We start from the raw sequence: 25,251 nt of genomic DNA on the forward strand, positions 1-25,251 counted from the left end.
ATTGTTCACTCTAACAGAGTCGATATGTTGTCCCTTGTTAACACCTATTGTTTGTGTCTATTCCTTTGTTACTTTAGTAACCAGACGTTCATAGCTAATGATTGTGTGTATTCCTTTGTTACTATAGTAACCAGACGTTCATAGCTAATGATTGTGTGTATTCCTTTGTTACTATAGTAACCAGACGTTCATAGCTAATGATTGTGTGTATTCCTTTGTTACTATAGTAACCAGACGTTCATAGCTAATGATTGTGTGTATCCCTTTGTTACTATAGTAACCAGACGTTCATAGCTAATGATTGTGTGTATCCCTTTGTTACTATAGTAACCAGACGTTCATAGCTAATGATTGTGTGTATCCCTTTGTTACTATAGTAACCAGACGTTCATAGCTAATGATTGTGTGTATCCCTTTGTTACTATAGTAACCAGACGTTCATAGCTAATGATTGTGTGTATCCCTTTGTTACTATAGTAACCAGACGTTCATAGCTAATGATTGTGTGTATCCCTTTGTTACTATAGTAACCAGACGTTCATAGCTAATGATTGTGTGTATCCCTTTGTTACTATAGTAACCAGACGTTCATAGCTAATGATTGTGTGCATTCCTTTGTTACTATAGTAACCAGACGTTCATAGCTAATGATTGTGTGTATCCCTTTGTTACTATAGTAACCAGACGTTCATAGCTAATGATTGTGTGTATTCCTTTGTTACTATAGTAACCAGACGTTCATAGCTAATGATTGTGTGTATCCCTTTGTTACTATAGTAACCAGACGTTCATAGCTAATGATTGTGTGTATCCCTTTGTTACTATAGTAACCAGACGTTCATAGCTAATGATTGTGTGTATTCCTTTGTTACTATAGTAACCAGACGTTCATAGCTAATGATTGTGTGTATTCCTTTGTTACTATAGTAACCAGACGTTCATAGCTAATGATTGTGTCTATCCTTTTGTTATATTTAGTTGCCAGATTTATAAACCTGATGTGTCGTTCATTTTATCACCATGGTTACCACAGTGATGTCTGACAATTTTCTGTTCATTATCTCTGATTTAAGTGGTGATATTTGTGTTAGCTTTTCCAGCCATACATTTCCCTTTGTGGCGTGAGGTCACAGCAGGCATAACTAACACAAATGTTAATCATGTATAGACATGTTTTATTTTTAGGTTGTCTTAATTGCTCTTATAGCATAATGCTTCAATAAAAACCATTAAAGCATTCGAATTTTCTAGAGAAACATTTCAAATTAATGTTTTTCTAGAGAAACTAATACCAGCCCTGATTATTTTTCAGCATTACATTTGTTTTGACAGACGAAACTAATATCCAAGCTTAATGCAGCATTATTGAAAAAGAACAGTATTTAGAGAGTTTCCACGAAGTACTTCCAATTTTGTTGTTTTAGACACTGCTGTTTACAATTGATACAGATCTGTGACAACAACATTTACACGTAATGTAGATTGTATGTGATACTGTATACACAATGATGACAACAACATTTACACGTAATGTAGATTTTATCTGATACTGTACAGCATTGTATATAAACAACAACAGCAATAAATGACGTCCTTTATATGATTGTGGTGTAATAATAATGACGAGCTTTCATTCACAGCAGGCGATGGCGAGGCTTTTAAACAGGTGTTAACCCACGTCACGGAACAGTTCAGCAAGTAAGTAACGCATGTATTCATGACGTCCTCAAGTGCACCCATGCGCACTCAATATAATCCTGTCCTTCGTCGGCCTTCACGTACATATAAATCGGCGTATATGTTTTAATGAGTTAATTATATAATGGCTATACAATTAACCTGTATATTTATATGTATTGTACATGTATGTAAGCTTACAGTGTAATTGCTTGACGTTACTCCCGATTGGTGCTGGATTAATTAGAGGAACCATCGAATCTAATATGTTGATTTGACATTTACATGAAAACATATTTAACATAGTTTATATTTCTTTTCTTATATATTTATTCATTATTTAACGAAACACACTTTACAAGTCTATTTATAGAATTACATACCTGACATACGTCATGAGTTTGTTTATAGGATTACATAATTGACACATGTCAATGACCTATTTATAGGAATACATGCCTGATACACGTCATGAGTCTATTTATAGGAATGCATACCTGACACACGTCACGGTTCTATCTATATAATTACATAGCTGACACACGTCACGGTTCTATCTATATAATTACATACCTGACACACGCCACGGTTCAATTTATAGGATTACATACCTGACACACGTCACGGTTCTATCTATATAATTACATACCTGACACACGTCACGGTTCTATTTATAGGATTTCATACCTGACACACGTCACAGTTCTATTTTTAGGATAACATACCTGACACACGTCACGGCTCTATTTATAGGATTTCACACCTGACACACGTCACGGTTCTATTTATAGGAATACATACCTGACACACGTCACAGTTCTATTTATAGGATTTCATACCTGACACACGTCACAGTTCTATTTTCAGGATTACATACCTGACACACGTCACGGCTCTATTTATAGGATTTCATACCTGACACACGTCACGGTTCTATTTATAGGAATACATACCTGACACACGTCACAGTTCTATTTTTAGGATTACATACCTGACACACGTCACGGCTCTATTTATAGGATTTCATACCTGGCACACGTCACGATTCTTCTATTTATAGGATAACACAAAGTTAGATTCATATGTGACATAATTCAATGGCCTTTTTATAGACTTTAGTACGATTAAGGTCACCGCAGGTCTTGGTGGCACAAATGTTATTGCTAATAGACGAGACACACTAAGCCTGATAAGGAGAGTAACATCCAATTATGATATATGTAATTTAAAGATACATCCCCGTACTTGAGTCATTACAATATCTGTATTTTAGCTCTCAAAATGTGGATTTGAGCAGGTAAAGTAGTTCATCTCTTATTTCATCCTAGCCTTACGCATGCGTGATTCCCACCATTGATTCATTTCCGGGGAACGGATGCTATTATTTTTTAATGCTTAATATAGTTTTGTAGTTTTATTCACCAAGAAACATTCATCATTCACATCACTTTCTTAGAAAGTGTGCACAGAAACAACGAAGTCATTCTTAGTCATTCACATTCACTGCCATTCCCGTCATAATAACGTTTGATATGGTCAATTTCACTTTTTAAACTACACATTAACCCAGAACTACTGACTACCTAATATTGACTCACTAATGAATTTATTCCTGAATGCCATGAAGCAATTGTTCTGTATTAGATTGTGTTTGTTGTTGTCAGTGTAGTTATGTCTCCTTTAGTAAGGAACACAAAGGAAAACCAAGTAACAATAGCATCACTGGATCAAAATAATAAACCCAGTCAATTCAAAATGGCGTACATGTTGATATCCTAAAATTGAATGTCATCACCATGGGTAAACTATCAGCAAGGCGTTATAACATAATTACTTCATAGTGTACGTACAACATTGATAATGTTACGTAGGGTGAAATAAAGTGACGCCATCAATTAAAAGTAAAACAAAATGCAAATTAAACAATAATAAGACTTTTATTCTTTTGCTGTGAACTGGATTTGAAAAAAAATATATATATACATACACGTCGGCGAAACACATACTTGCTTCTTACGATCTTGAAATGTAATGATGTCAATTGTATGAATATATATTTCGAACTTGGATGCAAATAAAACATTTTACCACTTTTCAAAAAGACAAAGAATCACTGCCAATGCATGCAGCCTATACAAAATGGTGATGCTTCTCTCCCACGGTCATTATAGGGAATGTTATTGAGCACGCATGCGCAGTTATTACCACTGAATCATGAAGTAACCATAATGCTTACTACAGTCTGCAGGTATCGTTCTGATAACTACTGGTTTTCTTATTATTTTGAATTGAATATAACTTTAAACACTACTACTTTAGCCGTCTGTTTGGTGTTTGTGAGTTTGGTAAATCGTTAGAAGTCGTCCGTGTGGTGGTTATGATTTAGGTACATCGTCAGAAGTCGTTTGTAGTATGGTTGTGGTGAGTTTAGAACATCGTCAGAAGTCGTTTGTAGTATGGTTGTGGTGAGTTTAGAACATCGTCAGAAGCCGTTTGTAGTATGGTTGTGGTGAGTTTAGAACATCGTCAGAAGTCGTTTGTAGTATGGTTGTGGTGAGTTTAGAACATCATCAGAAGTCGTTTGTAGTATGGTTGTGGTGAGTTTAGAACATCATCAGAAGTCGTTTGTAGTATGGTTGTGGTGAGTTTAGAACATCATCAGAAGCCGTCTGTGTGGAGATGGTGGGGATTTTCGTTACTCGTCAGAAGTCGTCTGTTTGGTATTTGTGAGTTTGGTTAATTGTAAGAAGTCGTCTGTTTGGTGGTTTTGACTTTGTTACATCGTCAGAGGTCTTTTCTGTGATGGTTGTGAGTTTGGTATATCGTCAGAAGCCGTCTTTTTGTTAGGTGCGAGTTTTTGTACATCGTTAGAAATCGTATCATTGGTAGATCGGTCAGTGCAGAATTGACAATTCCACAAAAAATAAGGAATGATTAAAATAAATCGGTATTGTGGTTTTTCTTTCACTTTCCATCACAATCATCCACCTTTTGTTTTGACACGTATAGTTGATAGATATAACAGACCAATATGTTATATATTTGTATTACTGGACATACAGTTGGGACAATAGGTATGAGTTACTAGTGAGATAGTTGTTTGGTTGTTTGGGAAAGTTTCATGGATGAACATAGCTGACAACAATAAAGATGAAATGGAGTCTTAGGCAATCAGTATCCTTCTAACCGAGGTAGTTACTGACGAGCGGTTTAATTTCCTAAAATTGGCCTCGTGCTCCTTTTGAATGGTATATTTGAATATAGTAATGGTACAGAACTCACACACTTATTTCATAACACTTCAATCTTATCCGATATATATATAATATAAAAAGAAAAAAACCCAACTTGATTAAACTATGGACTTTGCGCGCCTCTCTCTGTATGTTTACACTTGTTCTTTTAGATTTTCACTTTCTTTCTGGTTTTACACTTCCGTCCAATAGCGTCACTTAAGAGTCTTAGAAGAACACCCTAGTTAGTAGGCGGGCATTTTTATTTCGGGAAGATAGCGGAGTGCCCGAAGGAAACCCACGTGGGCGGGCCTGTGATCACGCCCATGTCCGAACGGTTATTAGGAATGATATTTATTAAGCTTATTGTTCTGATCACATGTATTGCTTATAGTTTAAGATTTCGAGACTTCTGACAATAAATGTTTTTTGAAATATCACTTTAACAAATATGTTTACCATCCCATTCAGTGATATAATTAACTACACTAGATCTTGTCCTTGTCTTGTGTTCGGCAATACTTTATAAAGAGTTTATATTGCCGTATTCCTTATATTTTTATGATGTTACCGATTACCTCGTTTTATCGATCTAAGATGAAATGATAACTTTGTTTACACATCTTGTTAAGGTAGTCTGGGTGATGATCGGGAGGCTGTAATTAGAATCATGATGAGTTTATTTAGAACACGAGTTTTGATAAGGTGTATGATAAAGAGTTAAATATGGATATTCTACAAGACAGCTGACAAACCCTCGTAGCAATATAACACCGCGGCTAAATGTGTAATAGAATTCGCTCAAATTATTGATTAGTAAGGATATTTTAGAAAAAAAGATTAAAAGTTGGTTACGGACCTGTTAAGCGAAATAGGAGATTTTTGTTTCAGCTAAGTTCTATATTTAGAATTATCATAATATGACGCTGTTAACTGATTTAAATGTCAATTAAGACGCAGGTGAGGGCTGATAGAGCACTCGGCGTATTTGTATTTGTATAAAAGTCTAAATATAGAGAGTTTATTAATGTGAATTGGCAGCATTTATTCGAAATCAACGTGTTTTTTACACAAAATATTGACAATGTCAAATCCATGTTTTTGAAAAAATATGTTTTCTGTAGAAATAGGTATGTGATAGTAATTTCAACAGTTTGAAAGAAGATGTCTCGTGATGAATTAAACTATAAGTACCATTAATTAAACAGATTACAAAATCCTCCGTTAAGGCAAAGGTGCGGAAACAATTGTATCTGGGTAAGGACACATTTTTGGAAGGAAGACCGTTTGAGGGCGATGAAGGTGTGGGGAAACAGGCTATAGTTTGTATGCCTGCCATTTCATTGCCAAATATTTGTCAATTATGAGATTGTTTAGGACAATGAATGTTTGAGAAAACGGGATATACAGTTTCGGGTCCAAAGTTTTTCTGCAAAATCTATTTCTGCTATAACGTCTTTGTATTTTCAACATTTTTCAATCACGTACCCTGCTTTTATCCATGGTTGTATTTTATTGAAATTTATGTGTTAAAAAAACCCAGCTAGACATTTTTCGGGAAAATTCTTTGAGAAACTGTTCAAAAAATAAGATTATATCGCAACATTATAAGGTGCAGAAAGACTTTTTACCTTCCAGTGTAATTTGTATGCTTGTCATATCATTGCAAAATGTTTGCCAAATAACTGTTATTTTTCTTTCTAAAGAAACATTGAGTCAGTTTTAATCACAATATGTATTTTGTTCCTGTTTTGCCGATTTTAGAGTATTCAAAGTGGAGGAGATGCGATCGGATCTAACAAACCGTATCAACATACTGGAACGACGCCTTGAACGTAAGTATTTAATAATAGAATACAGATTCTACCATCATGAAGAAACTTAAGATGTTTGAAACATATTCAACCAAATGAAATATTGTACTTAGAGTATCATAACTAACTGTAATACTGTACTTTAGTTTTATAACCAAGATGTTAATGTACCATATGGCGTTTTAAAGATTTATGTTGAAATTCAAACGTTAAAATTCTTTGTTTATTAATTAAGTACGATGTTGATTATTAACATTTTTACCAATTAAGGTATTAGCATGTTTTTCCATATAATTCTATCTTCACAGGTTTAAGGATTTTTTTCATTCTGATTGGTGTAAAATGGATCGACAATGATAAAAAAGACTGCATTGTTTACTACTGACATATTAGTGAGTCTGTATGGCTGTTTTGATCACTTCCTTTAAAGGAAGTTGCAATTTATAAGAAAATATTTGCAAAAGGTGACTTGTAAAATGTACCTACTTTCCGTTTTGAATTGAGAACGAATGGATGATATATATATAGAATAAAGTTGAAATGTCCATGTGACGGTAAATAATAATAAAATAAAAAGCCAAACACAGATCTGCTGTCTCCCTAGTACTTTCGCGGCTACATTCTGCCGCTCTTCAGGGGATTATTATATTATATTATATATATATCTGCAGTAATTAACAGTCGTCAAAGTATATATAAAACTTTGGTTTAAATGAAAATTTGATTTTCCGTGACTCATATTGCTATTTCAAAGCTTGGATTTAAGGCTCAAACATATCAAAGACTGTGCAGATCAATAAACCGCTTTACAAAAGTGGTGAATCTCTTGCACTTTGATATACGTTTCAGGCAATAATTGATTTTTTCATAGTAGAATGTATTATAGGTAATACCTGGCTGTCTTATTAGATCTAAGCTTTCCTAGGTAATGGATTCAGAAGGCTTGTATCTTTGATGTGACGGCGGTGCCTGTTTTCCTGATTACTTTTAAACTATAAATAGAGATAACTCACGACAACAAGCCTGATTACACAGCTAGCGGGGACAGAAACCATCACTGGTAATCTTTCCTTGTTGTCGTACAAAACCAAAACACTTTAAAATTTGTCTGTTTTTGAAGTTTGTCTGATTTTGAAGTTCGACCTTTTTGAGGTTGACTGTTGTGTTACTAACCGAGAACAGACTGGCGAATGCTAAAAATGTAAAGGATATTAACATCTGGTTTTTGAAATCCACAAATGAAAATCATGTTTATTAAATTCTAAGGCTTTTGTGCCTCCCTATTTAGATTGTATTCTATTTCTTTTGACCTATTTTAGTCACCTTCCAGGTATCAACATGCTAGGCCCTCATCGTTACTGACGAGTCCTATAGAAGAATGATACAGCTTTATTATTACTATACTGTATCTAACTCCCGATTTGTTTGATAGGTGTAAATAACGTGTGTGTCATTTGTACAATGATGTCTATAATACCGTCAATCTGTGATCACATGTCAAAGTTTAGTAAAAATGGTAACGTTATCACCAATATGTGACCAGGTATGGATCGATATATGGTAACGTTATCATCATAATGTGACCAGGTATGGCTCGATATATGGTAACGTTATTGTCATAATGTGACCAGGTATGGCTCGATATATGGTAACGTTATCATCATAATGTGACCAGGTATGGATCGAGATATGGTAACGTTATCATCATAATGTGACCAAGTATGAATCGATATATGGTAACGTTATCATCATACTGTGACCAGGTATGGATCGAGATATGGTAACGTTATCATCATAATGTGACCAGGTATGGATCAATATATGGTAACGTTATCATAATGTGACCAGATATGGATCGATATATGGTAACGTTATTAAAATGTGACCAGGTATGGATCGATATATGGTAACGTTATCACCATAATATGACCAGGTATGGATCGAGATATGGTAACGTTATCGTCATAATGTGACCAGGTATGGCACGAGATATGGTAACGTTATCATCATAATATGACCAGGTATGTATCGAGATATGGTATCGTTATCATCATACTGTGACCAGGTATGGATCGAGATATGGTAACGTTATCATCATAATATGACAGGGTATGGATCGAGATATGGTAACGTTATCGTCATAATGTGACAGGGTATGGATCGATATATGGTAACGTTATCGTCATAATATGACCAGGTATGGATCAATATATGGTAACGTTATCATCATACTGTGACAGGGTATGGATCGAGATATGGTAACGTTATCATAATGTGACCAGATATGGATCGATATATGGTAACGTTATCATCATAATGTGACCAGGTATGGATCGAGATATGGTAACGTTATCATAATGTGACCAGGTATGGATCGAGATATGGTAACGTTATCATAATGTGACCAGGTATGGCTCGATATATGGTAACGTTATCATCATACTGTGACCAGGTATGGATCGATACATGGTAACGTTATCATCATAATGTGACCAGGTATGGATCGAGATATGTTAACCTTTTCATCAAAATGTGACTTGGTATGAAGTGCTGATACCGTATCCTGATATGGCATTTCAGAGAGATACCATTATAAAGGAAAACGTCAAGGGTCTTCACATGACCTAGCCGTTACGGAGGCCGATAGGCGTCTCATATCATAAATACTTTCTTATTCTAGTCGAGGGGCTGAAAGCGGTTGAAATCGAAAAGTGCAAGCGGGATATATCCGATATTAAAAATCAAATGTTGACTTCTCAGAAAAAGGTTATTGACTTCAACAATATGAGGTAAGTAATCTTACTATTGACGCTATGATTTGAGGTCAGCTACTTATTTTACATGCTACATTTTAAATAAGGGCGATATACTATGTTTTTATGAACACCATTGATGAGCACCATTGACATTTCAATTTTATTAAGAGTAGATAATGTGAATTATGGATGAAAAGGAAATGATATATGAAAAAACATATCTATATCTGTATGAATGCATACGACAGTGAACACAAGAATATAATATATATTAATGTCATTTGTGTAAAAGATAATCGATATGGTAATTTTAAGGGTTGCCTGTCCTATTCCATTCTTTCCTCATTTCTCAATTATTACTCTTTAGTCTTTTTGAATTATTTTAACCGCACAACATTGTTCTGGTCGTTGGTACATTGATGAACTATCCTTTCTTAATTTAGCATGCAGCTTCATTGGGGGTATACCTTTGTTTGTTTAGGTTATTTCCATTCGGATTATACCTCTAGTTGTTTCGGTTATTTTAGCTCACCTTGTATAAAGGATAAGTCAGCATACGGCATGGCGTAGCGTCTTTTGTTCGTCTATGGTTGACACAAAATTTCCTTAGAATTGCTCCTTGTCTTGAAGACAAGTGGTTTTAAACCAGATTTGGTCCGAACAATTATTGGGGAACCATAACTTGTATCAACAGTGGATCTGGCCCCACAGGGTCACACGAACTGAATAAGGTCCTACTAAATAGTCCATTCCTCCTAGAGTAAGGGAAGGGGACCAGGACCCGAAAATGGAAGTAAATTGGCTATTAATGGGTTTTTTTATGCTTTGACACTTCATTGAATCCAGAGAAAGCTACAAGTAAATGTTTTTAAAGTTAATTATTGACTGCAATATATTGTACTGCAAAGAGACCCAAAAGTGAGAAAAGTATTTGTGAAATATTTACAATTGAAATGTCCAGGCGAGCGATACAGGCCCCCTGTGCCTCTTCTATTATCACTTGTATATTTTTTTACGGTTATAAATCTCTTAACTATATCACTTTCTTTAGCATATACCTAGAGTAGATATAAAATATACATGTTGTCATGCATGCTGTTCAAAATCTCATTTTTTGTTTACTTTGAATAGTTTCTCCTATCTTAACTTTGAATTCTGATTTTTTTTAAAATGTGAACTTAAGCATAGAGTTTTCCGTTCGAAAGTTACATATCAAGACTCGTATGAGAATGGTAGGAATATTAATTAATTCATAACTTATGTCATACGCCAGGTAACCGAACTAGATTGGAGGACGCGAATAGGATAAGGAGTACATCTAGGTTGTTAGAAAAGATAGACTGCGCGCTCCTTTATTCTATAAACGTCACATATCGCATTAGAATGACGTCAGCGCTATTCAAAGGACGTCATAATTATGTTTTGTATGATATTCCGCCATCGATTGTGGCACAAGATACCCGGGTTATTATTATCCTCACAGTATTTACTCCCAAGACAATGTGGAAGTAAAATAATGAATGTTTGGTGTATGTATTGCTGCCCTCAGATTAGCTGCGATAACGTAGCTCTGGACGACGGACGGACAATTTTTGACAGATGGTCGTCGTCAGAGCTACGATTCCCTCCCATTGCTCGTAATGTAGCAAAACAGTGAACCTCGAAAATGCTACAAATAGCGGATATCGTTTAACTTTGGAGTAATAGTTCGTATAATTAAACATTTCTAATTCAATTTTGCAATGTATTAGCCTACCGTCTAATCTAGAAATCTTTAATTCGCATATTCTGATATCATACTGCTCGGAGTTGTCTCCGTGATCCGCCATGATACTTCTCGAAGAACTCTCGCGAGGATTCTAACCCAAATATGGAACCCGTGATCCATATATGGATGAAGCTACTACGATAAATAAATACATAATCAGAGATATTTAACCACTCTTTTGTAACTCTTGTGAAGAAAGCGAATCTTACTTTGCGTAATTAAATAATTTCAGAATGAATTGACCTTCCTTACCGAGATATATTACTCCGAATCTGTTTTTTCTTTTGAAATCTCGCGGGAAACCTCATTAGCATCAATTTATTTTGATTTCCTTATAAGGAAATTGACCTTTACACTTGTATCAAAGATGGCGGTATGTTTGAACTGATATCTCCGTGTGTCTTGCTCGTTTTGGATTTTACTATTTATTGTCAAACATTTGAAGTAATGTGCAGGTTTGTTGCTTGAATATTCATAATAGATACCAGAATCATCAATTTACATGTTTTTTTTTTATCCGAGAAAATTTTACCAATGCTAATACTGCCCGATGTGAATCACATCGGGGCTTGCTACACTATCGGCAATGGGAGGGACTTCATACCCTGCCGGAGAGCAGTGTAGGCAGGGTATGAATATTCGTTCTACCCTCAGATAAGCCTCGGTAGGTAGTGTTGCGTGAAATTTAACTCTGACGAGGACAATAGCAAATCACGAGCTCCATCAAATTAAACAACTACACATTAGCTAACTTAATTCACATTTGAAAGATTCCCTCGCGTATCTAACTCTTTCGCTTAAGAAAGATTAAAGTTATATTTTGGGATATTTTGTATATATTTTCTTGCTGTACATTTGCTCGGGCTGACAAAATCCATAGTTTTCTTTCTTGCGATACATTTGCTGCTACTATAAGCTGTACGTCATTAATATAATCAGCGGTCTGTTAAGTGGACAGGGAAATCTCAACCCCGTGTAAGAGTCAGGCTTACACTACGGATGAGATATCCTTGTCGTAACAGATGCGTGCTTTATTATATTTCTCATTTACCTAACGAGCAACAAACTGTAAATGAAACATTTTTTATCGTACGTCGAAATCAAATGATGGGGTTGAGAGTAGCGTCGTCGTCCGTGTGAGCTGCCTCTCTTCCCTGTGAGAGATTAATGGAATATTCCATCCTTTTTTGGGGTGAGATAGGAAGTTCCGAAACACGAGGCTTGCCGATTGTTTGGGAACTTAACACTCTCTCAACGAGAATTGAGATCCCCCTATATCTTAACAAAAAAGGTGAATGAATCTTTTTCTCTTACCCTGTTTTCCTGTAGTGTGAACCACATCCAAACGTTTGTAAACAACAACATATGGACGGCGGATGACTTTTGTGATAAGTGTACAGCGGATGTTTTACACCCTGTTACACACGATGTTGATTCCATACACACAATATAGTTCCGGTAAGGCCATCTTACCGCGGTAAAACTGGATATCCTTGTCCAGGGTAGGAGAAAGAGTGACCCCCTCCCTAACCACCACGAGATCACCCTGTGAAGTATGTAAGATAGAGTCATCCCTTCCCTTGCAACCACGTGATCCTCCTTTGAAGTTTATGAGATTACTCCGAGGGTTGAGATCCCTCTATCTCATCCCAAAAAGGGCTGAATGATTATTTTTCTCTTACTCTGTTTTCCTATCGTAGTGTGAACCAAATCCAAACGTATGTAAACAACAACACGTGGATGGCGGATGACAGTTGTGATAGGCTGCAGCAGACGCTTTACACCTTACGATGTTGATTTCATACAAAATAAAGTTACGATTAGCTTGTCAAAAAGAACACCAAGAACCCAGTTAGCTCTGATAGTATATATTTATTTTAATTTCTTTTGTGAATAATATTGATATTTAGCATTCAAACGTTCCGGGTCAGGTCATAGTGACGTCACCCTATCGAGAACAAGACCACGTTCAAAGTGCACGTGTAGCTTGTCTTTTTCCCAGGTTGAGATGAGAAAATCTCAACCCGGTAAAACTGCGAATATCCATGTCCAGGGTGAGAGAAAGAGTTATCCCTCCCTTACAACCACGGACTCACCCTGTGAAGCATGTGAGAGATCTCTACCGTAGACACCTGTTTACATCATTGTGTTATTCTGTTAGATTAAGTCAGACTTTACTGAACCCTTTTTCTGTTGCTTTATTTTTGTTTTTCTTTTCACTTCCCTTTAATTTGATTCCCGAAAATTTCCAACCCTCGAAGACCAATGTATTATAATGGATGTTATAGTGCTTTGAGTGATGAACGGAAAATCAGCCTGAAGAGAGACGTCCCATCCTACCCAAAGGTCAGTACCGAGTATCACAGAATCAACGAATACATTACTACTGTACTGACATTGTTTCGGTGACTTTCATCAATACCTAATTAAAGAATAGGGTTGTCTGTTAAATAATTTTGTTCCATTTATCTTCGTTTTCGGGTCACCCGTAGTTCAGCATAATGACTGTTCCTGTCTTATGTTTTATTATTTTACTTGTGATTCAAAGTCATTTTTCATGTTACAATCTTTTAGAGAGACTATTTTTTTAGTGTAAACGTGTTAACGTCAAAAATTGTATTCCTACCACCACGTCACTCCCTTGTTTGTGTGTTCAAGGTGAGAACATTCAACACGATGAGTGTAAGAGTAAAATGTAGCGAGTCTGTCTTTAGTGACGTTAATACTTATCCGTTCATATTTCAGTGTTTTCAAACGGGTCGCTAGATCAGATGAAATTTGCACCTCGCTAATATCACATGCTTTTCATTTTATCATTTTTTTTCATTTATCTCCATACTACCGAAACGTCATCGGAATGTTCAAAACAATGGAGCTTCATGTCCTACACTATAATATCATCGGAATGTCCACACCACGGAGATTCATGTCCTACACTATAATATCATCGGAATGTCCACACCACGGAGATTCATGTCCTACACTATAATATCATCGGAATGTCCACACCACGGAGATTCATGTCCTGCACTATAATATCATCGGAATGTCCACACCACGGAGATTCATGTCCTACACTATAATATCATCGGAATGTCCACACCACGGAGATTCATGTCCTACACTATAATATCATCGGAATGTCCACACCACGGAGATTCGTGTCCTACACTATAATATCATCGGAATGTCCACACCACGGAGATTCATGTCCTACACTATAATATCATCGGAATGTCCACACCACGGAGATTCATGTCCTACACTATAATACCATCGGAATGTCCACACCACGGAGATTCGTGTCCTACACTATAATATCATCGGAATGTCCACACCACGGAGATTCATGTCCTACACTATAATATCATCGGAATGTCCACACCACGGAGATTCATGTCCTACACTATAATATCATCGGAATGTCCACACCACGGAGATTCATGTCCTACACTATAATACCATCGGAATGTCCACACCACGGAGATTCGTGTCCTACACTATAATATCATCGGAATGTCCACACCACGGAGATTCGTGTCCTACACTATAATATCATCGGAATGTCCACACCACGGAGATTCATGTCCTACACTATAATACCATCGGAATGTCCACACCACGGAGATTCGTGTCCTACACTATAATATCATCGGAATGTCCACACCACGGAGATTCATGTCCTACACTATAATATCATCGGAATGTCCACACCACGGAGATTCGTGTCCTACACTATAATATCATCGGAATGTCCACACCACGGAGATTCGTGTCCTACACTATAATATCATCGGAATGTCCACACCACGGAGATTCATGTCCTACACTATAATATCATCGGAATGTCCACACCACGGAGATTCATTTCCTACACTATAATATCATCGGAATGTCCACACCACGGAGATTCATGTCCTACACTATAATATCATCGGAATGTCCACACCACGGAGATTCATGTCCTACACTATAATATCATCGGAATGTCCACACCACGGAGATTCATGTCCTACACTATAATATCATCGGAATGTCCACACCACGGAGATTCATGTCCTACACTATAATATCATCGGAATGTCCACACCACGGAGATTCATGTCTCACACTATAATATCATCGGAATGTCCACACCACGGAGATTCATGTCCTACACTATAATATCATCGGAATGTCCACACCACGGAGATTCATGTCCTACACTATAATATCATCGGAATGTCCACACCACGGAGATTCATGTCCTACACTATAATACCATCGGAATGTCCACACCACGGAGATTCATATCCTACACTATCATCTCATCGGAATGTCCACACCACGGAGATCCATGTCCTACACTATAATATCATCGGAATGTCCACACCACGGAGATTCATGTCCTACACTATAATATCATTGCCCACTTTCAAATACTCTACACAAAATTAAATGCCCCCTTATTGGAAATCAAAAGTGTTTTTTACGCGCCGTTTAATATTCGCCATTAACAATGGGATGGCTGCGCGCGTGCCGACGATTGATCTCCATGTGAACAAAAATAATATGCCTTAAGCGATCTTTGACTTTGCAAATTTGACGTTCAATTATCTTGCTACATTGCTTTTAGAAATTTGCCGATCGATGTTTAATCGAAAGGGATATTTTTATCTAAGGAGTGTACGTATTGATACATTCATTTATCTTTGTTTAAAGTCTCCTACACAATATTGGAACAGTCTTGATTAATTCTATTGAAGTTTGGTGTTTAACCTTAATTTGAAAATATCTTCTTGTGTTGTTATATAATGTATGTATAAAACATGAACAAATTTGATGATTCAACATTAGATATATTGTTTCAGTATACACTTTCCCAAGAAACGGTCAATTATCTGAAGCAGCCAACGTTTGACATTTGGCATTGGGAGCCGAATGAGGTAGGTGACTATCACTTTGTTTTGTAGTTTCATACATCACATATTTTGCGTGGGCGGGGAAAGCATGCCTTTTGTATCTCACTAGGTAGCGACTAACTGCCCCTGGAGGTTTAGGGCGATTTTCCTGGTATCTTCTGAGATATTAGACTTCAATGATTGATACGGCTTGCTTAATGCCATTGTATGTTGGGTTAAGAAGCGCCTAAAGTGCTCCCTCCTCCTCCTCCTCCTCCTCTCCTCCTCCTCCTCCTCCTCCTGGCCTGCTGTTTCAAAGGGTGTACGAATTGTAGCTTTTGTCCATAGAAAATGATTTTTAAGAGGCGACTGAAATTAAAATATTATTTGTTTCTCTTATTTTCTGAATAACGTCTCCAATGACATGCCTTTATGTTCGCATTAGTTCTCGCTTCTGTTCCTCTAAGGAAGGGTTGGAGTTCTGTCCTTTGGTCTAATTCTAACAAAAGGAAATTGGAAAAAATTACAGCTTTTTGCTTAATTCAACTTGAAAACATGCAATAGGGACAGATTAGCAAGATTTAAATATACGGTGCCCAGGTGTCTCATTTAATTGTGAAAGCACTGAGCAAGTGTATCATGTGTGTCGTTTCAATGTGATGACACTATACAAGCGTCTATCAATGACCTTTCATTTGTGGACATCGTCCGTAATGACCATATTGTGTTACATGTAATAGGACATAAACAATATCACAACATACCAAACAAAAGTAAACCCGTGCAACAGTGATGGCAAGACTTGATAACGATCAAGACATAATGAATGCCATGGTGAATTCAAAACGGATCTTATACGACTGCGAGGTCGTAGACAATCCGAAATTGTATTGTTATTATCTAAGTAGTCACAAGAACTACCAAGATCAAAGGAACCTGTTATTCGTCCCTCCAATGATATCAAATACACATAATTTGAAATTTCAGTAGAATGCCATACTTAATTACAATTTGTTGAAACATTGTCATCGTGGATGAAAATAGCTAGTAGCTATACGTGAAATGGATATTTTTGGAGCGTATGAGTGTTCAGATTGCATGCTTATTACAGAATGACTGACATGTGGCCAAAACATATGGCAGTGCTTGGCTGGCCGAATACTTGTTTTAACTTATTAATACGTGTATAATCCGTATTATGATCTTCTATAGTTCAAGACAAATTCTAAAATAAATACAATGAAGTATTTTGAGGAAAAAAAAGCAGAAAGCAATATAGGGAGAGTTTCTTTTATAGATGTAACGTTTTGCCCAATTTTCATTGAATCTAACGTATTTGATTAAATATTTTGAAATGAAAATATTTGCCAGTTATTTCCTTGTGGCATGTTGATTCACGTTTCCTGGTGATATTGTATTGAGCATAGATGTGGTTTAATTATCTCAAATTGAACGCAGTCTTTCATATCGATTTTTGCTAATTAATTGGCACTAGATTGGGTTGAGTTCTGTTTGCCTAATTTACTGGTTTATTTACGTAAAGGCAATCCAATTTCACATACAGTATGAATGGTCTTGCGGACATCGATCGGCTAATATCATTTTGAGAAGAAATTGAAAGTTAAAAAGAGACACACCGTGAATCTAACATTGTTTTAACGAATTCCCTGTATGATACAAAGAAAGTTATACATTTCATGATGTTTTATGTATGTTACAATGGTAGTTGTATTTGTTATGATATTTCAGGTATAATATATTGATAGTTATACATTCAATGATATTTTCTGTAAAATGTAATGGTAGTAATACATTTAAATGATATCTCGTGTATAATACAATGATACTAATACATTTTATGATGTGTCCTGTATAATGATAGTACATTTTATGATGTTTCCTGTATAATGATAGTACATTTAATGATGTTTCCTGTATAATGATAGTACATTTTATGATGTTTCCTGTATAATGATAGTACAATTTATGATGTTTCCTGTATAATGATAGTACATTTTATGATAATTCCTGTATAATGATAGTACATTTTATGATGTTTCTTGTATAATGATAGTTATACAATTTATGATGTTTGCTGTATAATGATAGTACAATTTATGATGTTTCCTGTATAATGATAGTACATTTTATGATAATTCCTGTATAATGATAGTACATTTTATGATGTTTCCTGTATAATGATAGTACATTTTATGATGTTTCCTGTATAATATAATTATAGTACATTTTATGATGTTTCCTGTATAATGATAGTACATTTTATGATGTTTCCTGTATAATGATAGTACATTTTATGATGTTTCCTGTACAGTACATTTTATGATGTTTCCTGTACAGTACATTTTATGATGTTTCCTGTATAGTACATTTTCTGTTGACAGATGCTTAGTCTCCTGGAACATATGTACCATGAGCTGGGACTAGTGACGGAATTTAACATCAATCCTATAACATTGAAACGCTGGCTGGTAAGTTGTGTGTAAGCCTTAGTGACATGTTTCAGAATATAATTAACGTTATTTCCAATTAAAATATTGAAAATGATTTAAGTCATTGGAAATTATCAAATTTACTGAATAAAGTAAGTTTGGATGTGGTCGCCTCCTATAATCAACCCTTCACGTCCCTAGCATCACTGACGAGTCCTAGAAGGACGAAACAGCTGTATGGTAGATTCTAATTCAATTTTTCTGTACTGTATCTTTAAAAGGCATTAAGTTTAACTTGTTTATTTTGCTCCAGATATTTAAAAACATATATCATTATCATATTATTCACATATTTAAAGAAATTAAGACAATTAAGATAATATAAATGTTATACAATAACAAAAATAATTACCCCCCTGCAACGAAGTTAGGGGGGGGGGGGGGGGGGGGGGGGGGGTACTGGACTGGAACCACCTTGCTGCAGTGATTTTGCGATTTAGCTCTTTTTAACAGAGGTATGCCCCTTTTTGATACAAAATGTGTCATAACTTTGTCGGGCTATGCATTCACTTAGTTTTTGATGGATTTTCTTGAAACTTTATACAGGGTTGTAGGATGGCATGAAGTTGTGTCTCCAGTAACGGCTTCTTTCGGGAAAAAAACTTTTTACAGAGTTATGTCCCTTTATGTAAAAAATGGTCACTAGCTTGTCCGGCTATGCAATTGCTTTGTTTTCGATGGATTTTACTAAAATTTGGTATGTAGTTAGAGGACTCTATGAGGCTTAGCTCTATTCAAAGATTTGCCGAATTACCAGTTCTAATAGAGTATGCTCCTTTTTCTTTAAAAACGAGCAAAATTTTGTTCGGCTATGCATTCATTTAGTTTTTGATGGATTTTCTTGAAACTTTTTACAGAGTTGAAGGATAGCATGAAGTTGTGTTTCCAGTAACAGCTTCTTCCGAAAAAACCCTTTTTACACAGTTATGTCCCTTTATGTAAAACATGGTAACTAGCTATGCATTTGCTTTGTTTTCAATGGATATTACTAAAATTTGGTATGTAGTTGGAGGACACTATGAGGCTGTGCTCTATTCAAAGATTTGCCGAATTACCAGTTCTAATAGAGTTATGCTCCTTTTTCTTTCAAAATGAGCAAAAATTTGTCCGTCTAATCATACACCTATTGTTGGATGGGTTTTCTTGAAACTTTATAAGGAATTGAAATACCACATGGAATTGTCCCGCCAGGAACAACTTTTTCCTATAAAACCCAGAGTTATGACTCTTTATGTAAGAAATGGTTACAAGTTTGTCCCGCTATGGATTTATTTTGTTTTTAATGGATTTTCTTGAAACGTTTACACAGTTGAAGGACTGCATACACTTGTGCCTCCAGTAAATGCTTTCTCCGAAAAAATGTTCATATCTCATTAAATTGGTTGTTTTTCTCATTTGAGCTCATTTGCTCTTACATAAACATAGAACATGTTTTATTTGGTTATAGCACAATACATAAGCAGCTTCACAAAGTATCCAAACCAATCATGGAAAAGCGGGGGGTATACGTGTCATCCCCTCGGTGACAGCTCTAGTCATTGGTGGTGTTATCGGGAAGTGAAGATTTAAGTATAAATTTGAAATGGCGAGGATCATATCCAGTGCTTTAATTTGAGTCTTTTACCAGGAACTTGCGGTCATTAGTTTTCTGTCAAGTGAGTTTATCGTAATTTGAATTAATGTTTTCACAGCTTAATGACTTCATCAAACCGTACTTATGTCGGTTAATGATAAAGTGTTACGCATAAGTAGAGCTGGAAATGAAGGATGTTTACTCGGGTGGAAAACGGGGAAAAACTATACAGCCGTGGCAGACATCATTAGGGAAAAACACTCGATTCATCAAACAACTAAATGAAAACTGTCGTTTTGTCTTTCAGCTTTGTGTTCAGGAGAACTACAGGAACAACCCTTTTCACAACTTCCGGCACTGTTTCTGTGTGACTCAGATGATGTACGGGATGATCCATCTCTGTAAACTTTGGGAGAAGATGTCACGTGAGGACTTGGGCGTGCTGCTGACGTCATGCATCTGTCACGATCTTGATCATCCGGGTTACAATAACACGTAATGATTGATGTTGTTTTCGTTTTGTTCAGCATATCAATATGAAAGCAAAATGAATCTGTCCGTTTCTTTGAACTGTTCGATTTATGCTACATTTAGATTAAAATGACGTATAGACCAGGATGACATGGTGTAATCGCCCAGATGTCATGACGTATACATCCGAATGCCATTACGTTGAAACTTGGATTGCATGGCATATAATCCCATTTGCCATGCATCATTCTCTTGTACAAATGTATGTCTATTTTGACTGGATATTTCGTTGGCCAGTGGTCGATTCTCTCGCTATAGTCAAACATAGTTCTTGTATCTATTGATGATAAAATACCGTAGATTAATTCGGGTTGTCATGGCAACCGTAGGTATTATGATATTGATTTATATGTAGGTATTATGATATTGATTTATATGTAGGTATTATGATATTGATTTATAAAGCTCACCTGTGAATGCAACACACGTATTAGAAACTAATTTTACAAGGAACAACCGTTGGTAAACTACCTTAGAAAAAATAATAAATAAAATAAAATAAACACGGAGGACAGGGGCATGTAGCTATACATACAGTCTCATGTTCACATATGAAATCTAGACATTCTATAAAATCGTTCAAATTATTAAACAATAGCTCAAAATAAAACGCAAAGAATCATAATCAATCAATTGAAGTCGTTCCCAAATTTCTTCAAATCATTGAAAAAATATTGATCACCAAACCAATATGGGATCAGGATGTTAAATTGATATTCGATAAAGTTAAAAAATGATTATTTTGAAAAAGTCAGCATGTTTTTGGTCTGTTTTTATATCAAACATTGTATCAGTTAAGTTGTACGATACCAAAAATAAATTCATGATTTGATTATGACTCAAAGATAAAGAGATAAAGTGAGCATGCGCAATGCCACTTTAAGCTATCGTCAATAGAACTTTACGGCTTCAATGAAAACCCGCTATCTGACGAACACATTGCAAATACCTGTATAAAAAGCATGGAAGTATTCTACCGACCATCCACTACGATAAACTATTTCTTGTATTCCTTCACATTCAAATCAGATGTCGCTACCGTTGTTCTCCGTTGAAAAACATGGCATCTATATATCTATGATGAAACAAATGATGTGTACCATTTCGAAATATTTACTTTTACAAGATTAGAATTTGTAATTTATTTCAGATTTACGATTTTGTGTACACTTTCGTTTTATTTTGTTGTTTCTTTTCTTATTTAGTAAAATGATGCTGAAATGAACATGCATCAATTCTTCGAGTCGTATCTGATGACGTCACAAGGGAATACCACTTGCGATGTTACTGTTTTGTTTTGTTGGAATCTTTCTTTCTATCAAATTGATGTCGATATGTATGAAAAGTTCATATATCTGGTCCCTCTAAATTGGATATTGAGATTAGGAGGATTTCAATCGAACTTGCTATTAGTTAGAGTAGTTTCAGTTTCTGGCTGTGAAAACAAATACATTTTGATTTCCAGATATCTTCATTATGCTAGGAAAGTCAATGTTTGGTATATGGGTAACATATTCGAGAAGGTCGCACAAATACTTTCATATCTATACCATATGTTTCCGTTCATTATGACATAATGATATAAAATATAATAATATCGGTATTATCTGTGGTTTTATGATCGCTAATTATGGCATAATGATATAAAATATAATAATGTCAGTGTTCTCTGTTGTTTTGTGATTGTTAATTAGGTCATACTAATATGACACTTGTAATTTTGATTACAGGTACCAGATCAACGCGCGGACAGAACTGGCTATCCGCTACAATGATATCTCTCCCTTGGAAAACCATCACTGCGCAGTCGCATTCAAAATACTCTCAAACCCAGAATGCAATATTTTTGCAAATACAGATAAAGATGTTTACAAACGGATACGCGCTGTAAGTATTTAAGTAACATGATGTTTAACTTAATAGTACATAGGACTGTTGTTACTTAAGTATCATTACTGTTATATACAGTAAATAAGACTGTTGTTACTTAAGTATCATTACTGTTATATACAGTAAATAAGACTTGTTACTTAAGTATCATTACTGTTATATACAGTAAATAAGACTGTTGTTACTTAAGTATCATTACTGTTATATACAGTAAATAAGAATGTTGTTACTTAAGTATCATTACTGTTATATACAGTAAATAAGACTGTTGTTACTTAAATATCATTACTGTTATATACAGTAAATAAGACTGTTGTTACTTAAACATTACTGTTATATACAGTAAATAAGACTGTTGTTACTTAAGTATCATTACTGTTATATACAGTAAATAAGACTTGTTACTTAAGTATCATTACTGTTATATACAGTAAATAAGACTGTTGTTACTTAATCATTACTGTTATATTCAGTAAATACGACTGTTGTTACTTAAGTATCATTACTGTTATATACAGTACATAAGACTGTTGTTACTTAAGTATCATTACTGTTATATACAGTAAATAGGACTGTTGTTACATAAGTATCATAACTGTTATATACAGTAAATAGGACTGTTGTAAGTTAAGTATCATTACTGTTATATACAGTAAATAAGACTGTTGTTACTTAAGTATCATTACTGTTATATACTGTAAATAAGATTGTTGTTACTTAAGTATCATTACTGTTATATACAGTAAATAGGACTGTTGTTACTTAAGTATCATTACTGTTATATACAGTAAATAAGACTGTTGTTACTTAAGTATCATTACTGTTATATACAGTCAATAAGACTGTTGTTACTTAAGTATCATTACTGTTATATACAGTAAATAAGACTTGTTACTTAAGTATCATTACTGTTATATACAGTAAATAAGACTGTTGTTACTTAAGTATCATTACTGTTATATACAGTAAATAGGACTGTTGTTACTTAAGTAACATTACTGTTATATACAGTAAATAGGACTGTTGTTACTTAAGTATCATTACTGTTATATACAGTAAATAAGACTGTTGTTACTTAAGTATCATTACTGTTATATACAGTAAATAAGACTGTTGTTACTTAAACATTACTGTTATATACAGTAAATAAGACTGTTGTTACTTAAGTATCATTACTGTTATATACAGTAAATAGGACTGTTATTACTTAAGTATCATTACTGTTATATACAGTAAATAGGACTGTTGTTACTTAAGTATGATTACTATTATATACAGTAAATAAGACTGTTGTTACTTAAGTATCATTACTGTTATATACAGTAAATAGGACTGTTGTTACTTAAGTATCATTACTGTTATAGACAGTAAATAAGATTGTTGTTACTTAAGTATCATTACTGTTATATACAGTAAATAGGGCTGTTGTTACTTAAGTATCAATACTGTTATATACAGTAAATAAGACTGTTGTTACTTAAGTATCATTACTGTTATATACAGTAAATAAGACTGTTGTTACTTAAGTATCATTACTGTTATATACAGTAAATAAGATTGTTGTTACTTAAGTATCATTACTGTTATATACAATAAATAAGACTTGTTACTTAAGTATCATTACTGTTATATACAGTAAATAAGACTGTTGTTACTTAAACATTACTGTTATATACAGTAAATAAGACTGTTGTTACTTAAGTATCATTACTGTTATATACAGTAAATAAGACTGTTGTTACTTAGGTAGCATTACTGTTATATACAGTAAATAGGACTGTTGTTACTTAAGTATCATTACTGTTATATACAGTAAATAGGACTGTTGTTACTTAAGTATCATTACTGTTATATACAGTAAATAAGACTGTTGTTACTTAGGTAGCATTACTGTTATATACAGTAAATAAGACTGTTGTTACTTAAACATTACTGTTATATACAGTAAATAAGACTGTTGTTACTAAAGTATCATTACTGTTATATACAATAAATAAGACTGTTGTTACTTAAACATTACTGTTATATACAGTAAATAGGACTGTTGTTACTTAGGTAGCATTACTGTTATATACAGTAAATAGGACTGTTGTTACTTAAGTATCATTACTGTTATATACAGTAAATAAGACTGTTGTTACTTAGGTAGCATTACTGTTATATACAGTAAATAAGACTGTTGTTACTTAAACATTACTGTTATATACAGTAAATAAGACTGTTGTTACTTAAGTATCATTACTGTTATATACAGTAAATAAGACTGTTGTTACTTAAACATTACTGTTATATACAGTAAATAGGACTGTTGTTACTTAGGTAGCATTACTGTTATATACAGTAAATAAGACTTGTTACTTAAGTATCATTACTGTTATATACAGTAAATAAGACTGTTGTTACTTAAACATTACTGTTATATACAGTAAATAAGACTGTTGCTACTTAAGTATCATTACTGTTATATACAGTAAATAAGACTGTTTTTACTTAAGTATCATTACTGTTATATACAGTAAATAAGACTGTTGTTACTTAAACATTACTGTTATATACAGTAAATAGGACTGTTGTTACTTAAGTATCATTACTGTTATATACAGTAAATAAGACTTGTTA

General features: G+C 34.6%; 1 protein-coding gene across 8 annotated transcripts in view; it reads left to right on the top strand.

Moving 5' to 3' along the window:
* The window catches only part of LOC117341462 (high affinity cGMP-specific 3',5'-cyclic phosphodiesterase 9A-like), an 86,294-nt gene that overhangs the window by 40,073 nt on the left and 20,970 nt on the right, over positions 1-25,251 (top strand). For 4 of the 8 annotated variants that reach the window (XM_033903315.1, XM_033903321.1, XM_033903314.1 and 1 more), the window contains 9 exons: positions 1,641-1,698; positions 2,951-2,974; positions 6,675-6,745; positions 9,405-9,513; positions 13,510-13,594; positions 16,099-16,173; positions 18,531-18,617; positions 20,519-20,706; positions 22,473-22,629. In XM_033903315.1, coding sequence (XP_033759206.1) covers positions 1,641-1,698; positions 2,951-2,974; positions 6,675-6,745; positions 9,405-9,513; positions 13,510-13,594; positions 16,099-16,173; positions 18,531-18,617; positions 20,519-20,706; positions 22,473-22,629 — 854 coding nt within the window. The remainder of the gene's footprint in view (positions 1-1,640; positions 1,699-2,950; positions 2,975-6,674; positions 6,746-9,404; positions 9,514-13,509; positions 13,595-16,098; positions 16,174-18,530; positions 18,618-20,518; positions 20,707-22,472; positions 22,630-25,251) is intronic. The other 4 variants (XM_033903316.1, XM_033903319.1, XM_033903318.1 and 1 more) reach the window with 3 other exon arrangements.

Source organism: Pecten maximus, chromosome 13 (genome assembly GCF_902652985.1).
Source record: "Pecten maximus chromosome 13, xPecMax1.1, whole genome shotgun sequence".
NCBI lineage: Eukaryota > Metazoa > Mollusca > Bivalvia > Pectinida > Pectinidae > Pecten > Pecten maximus.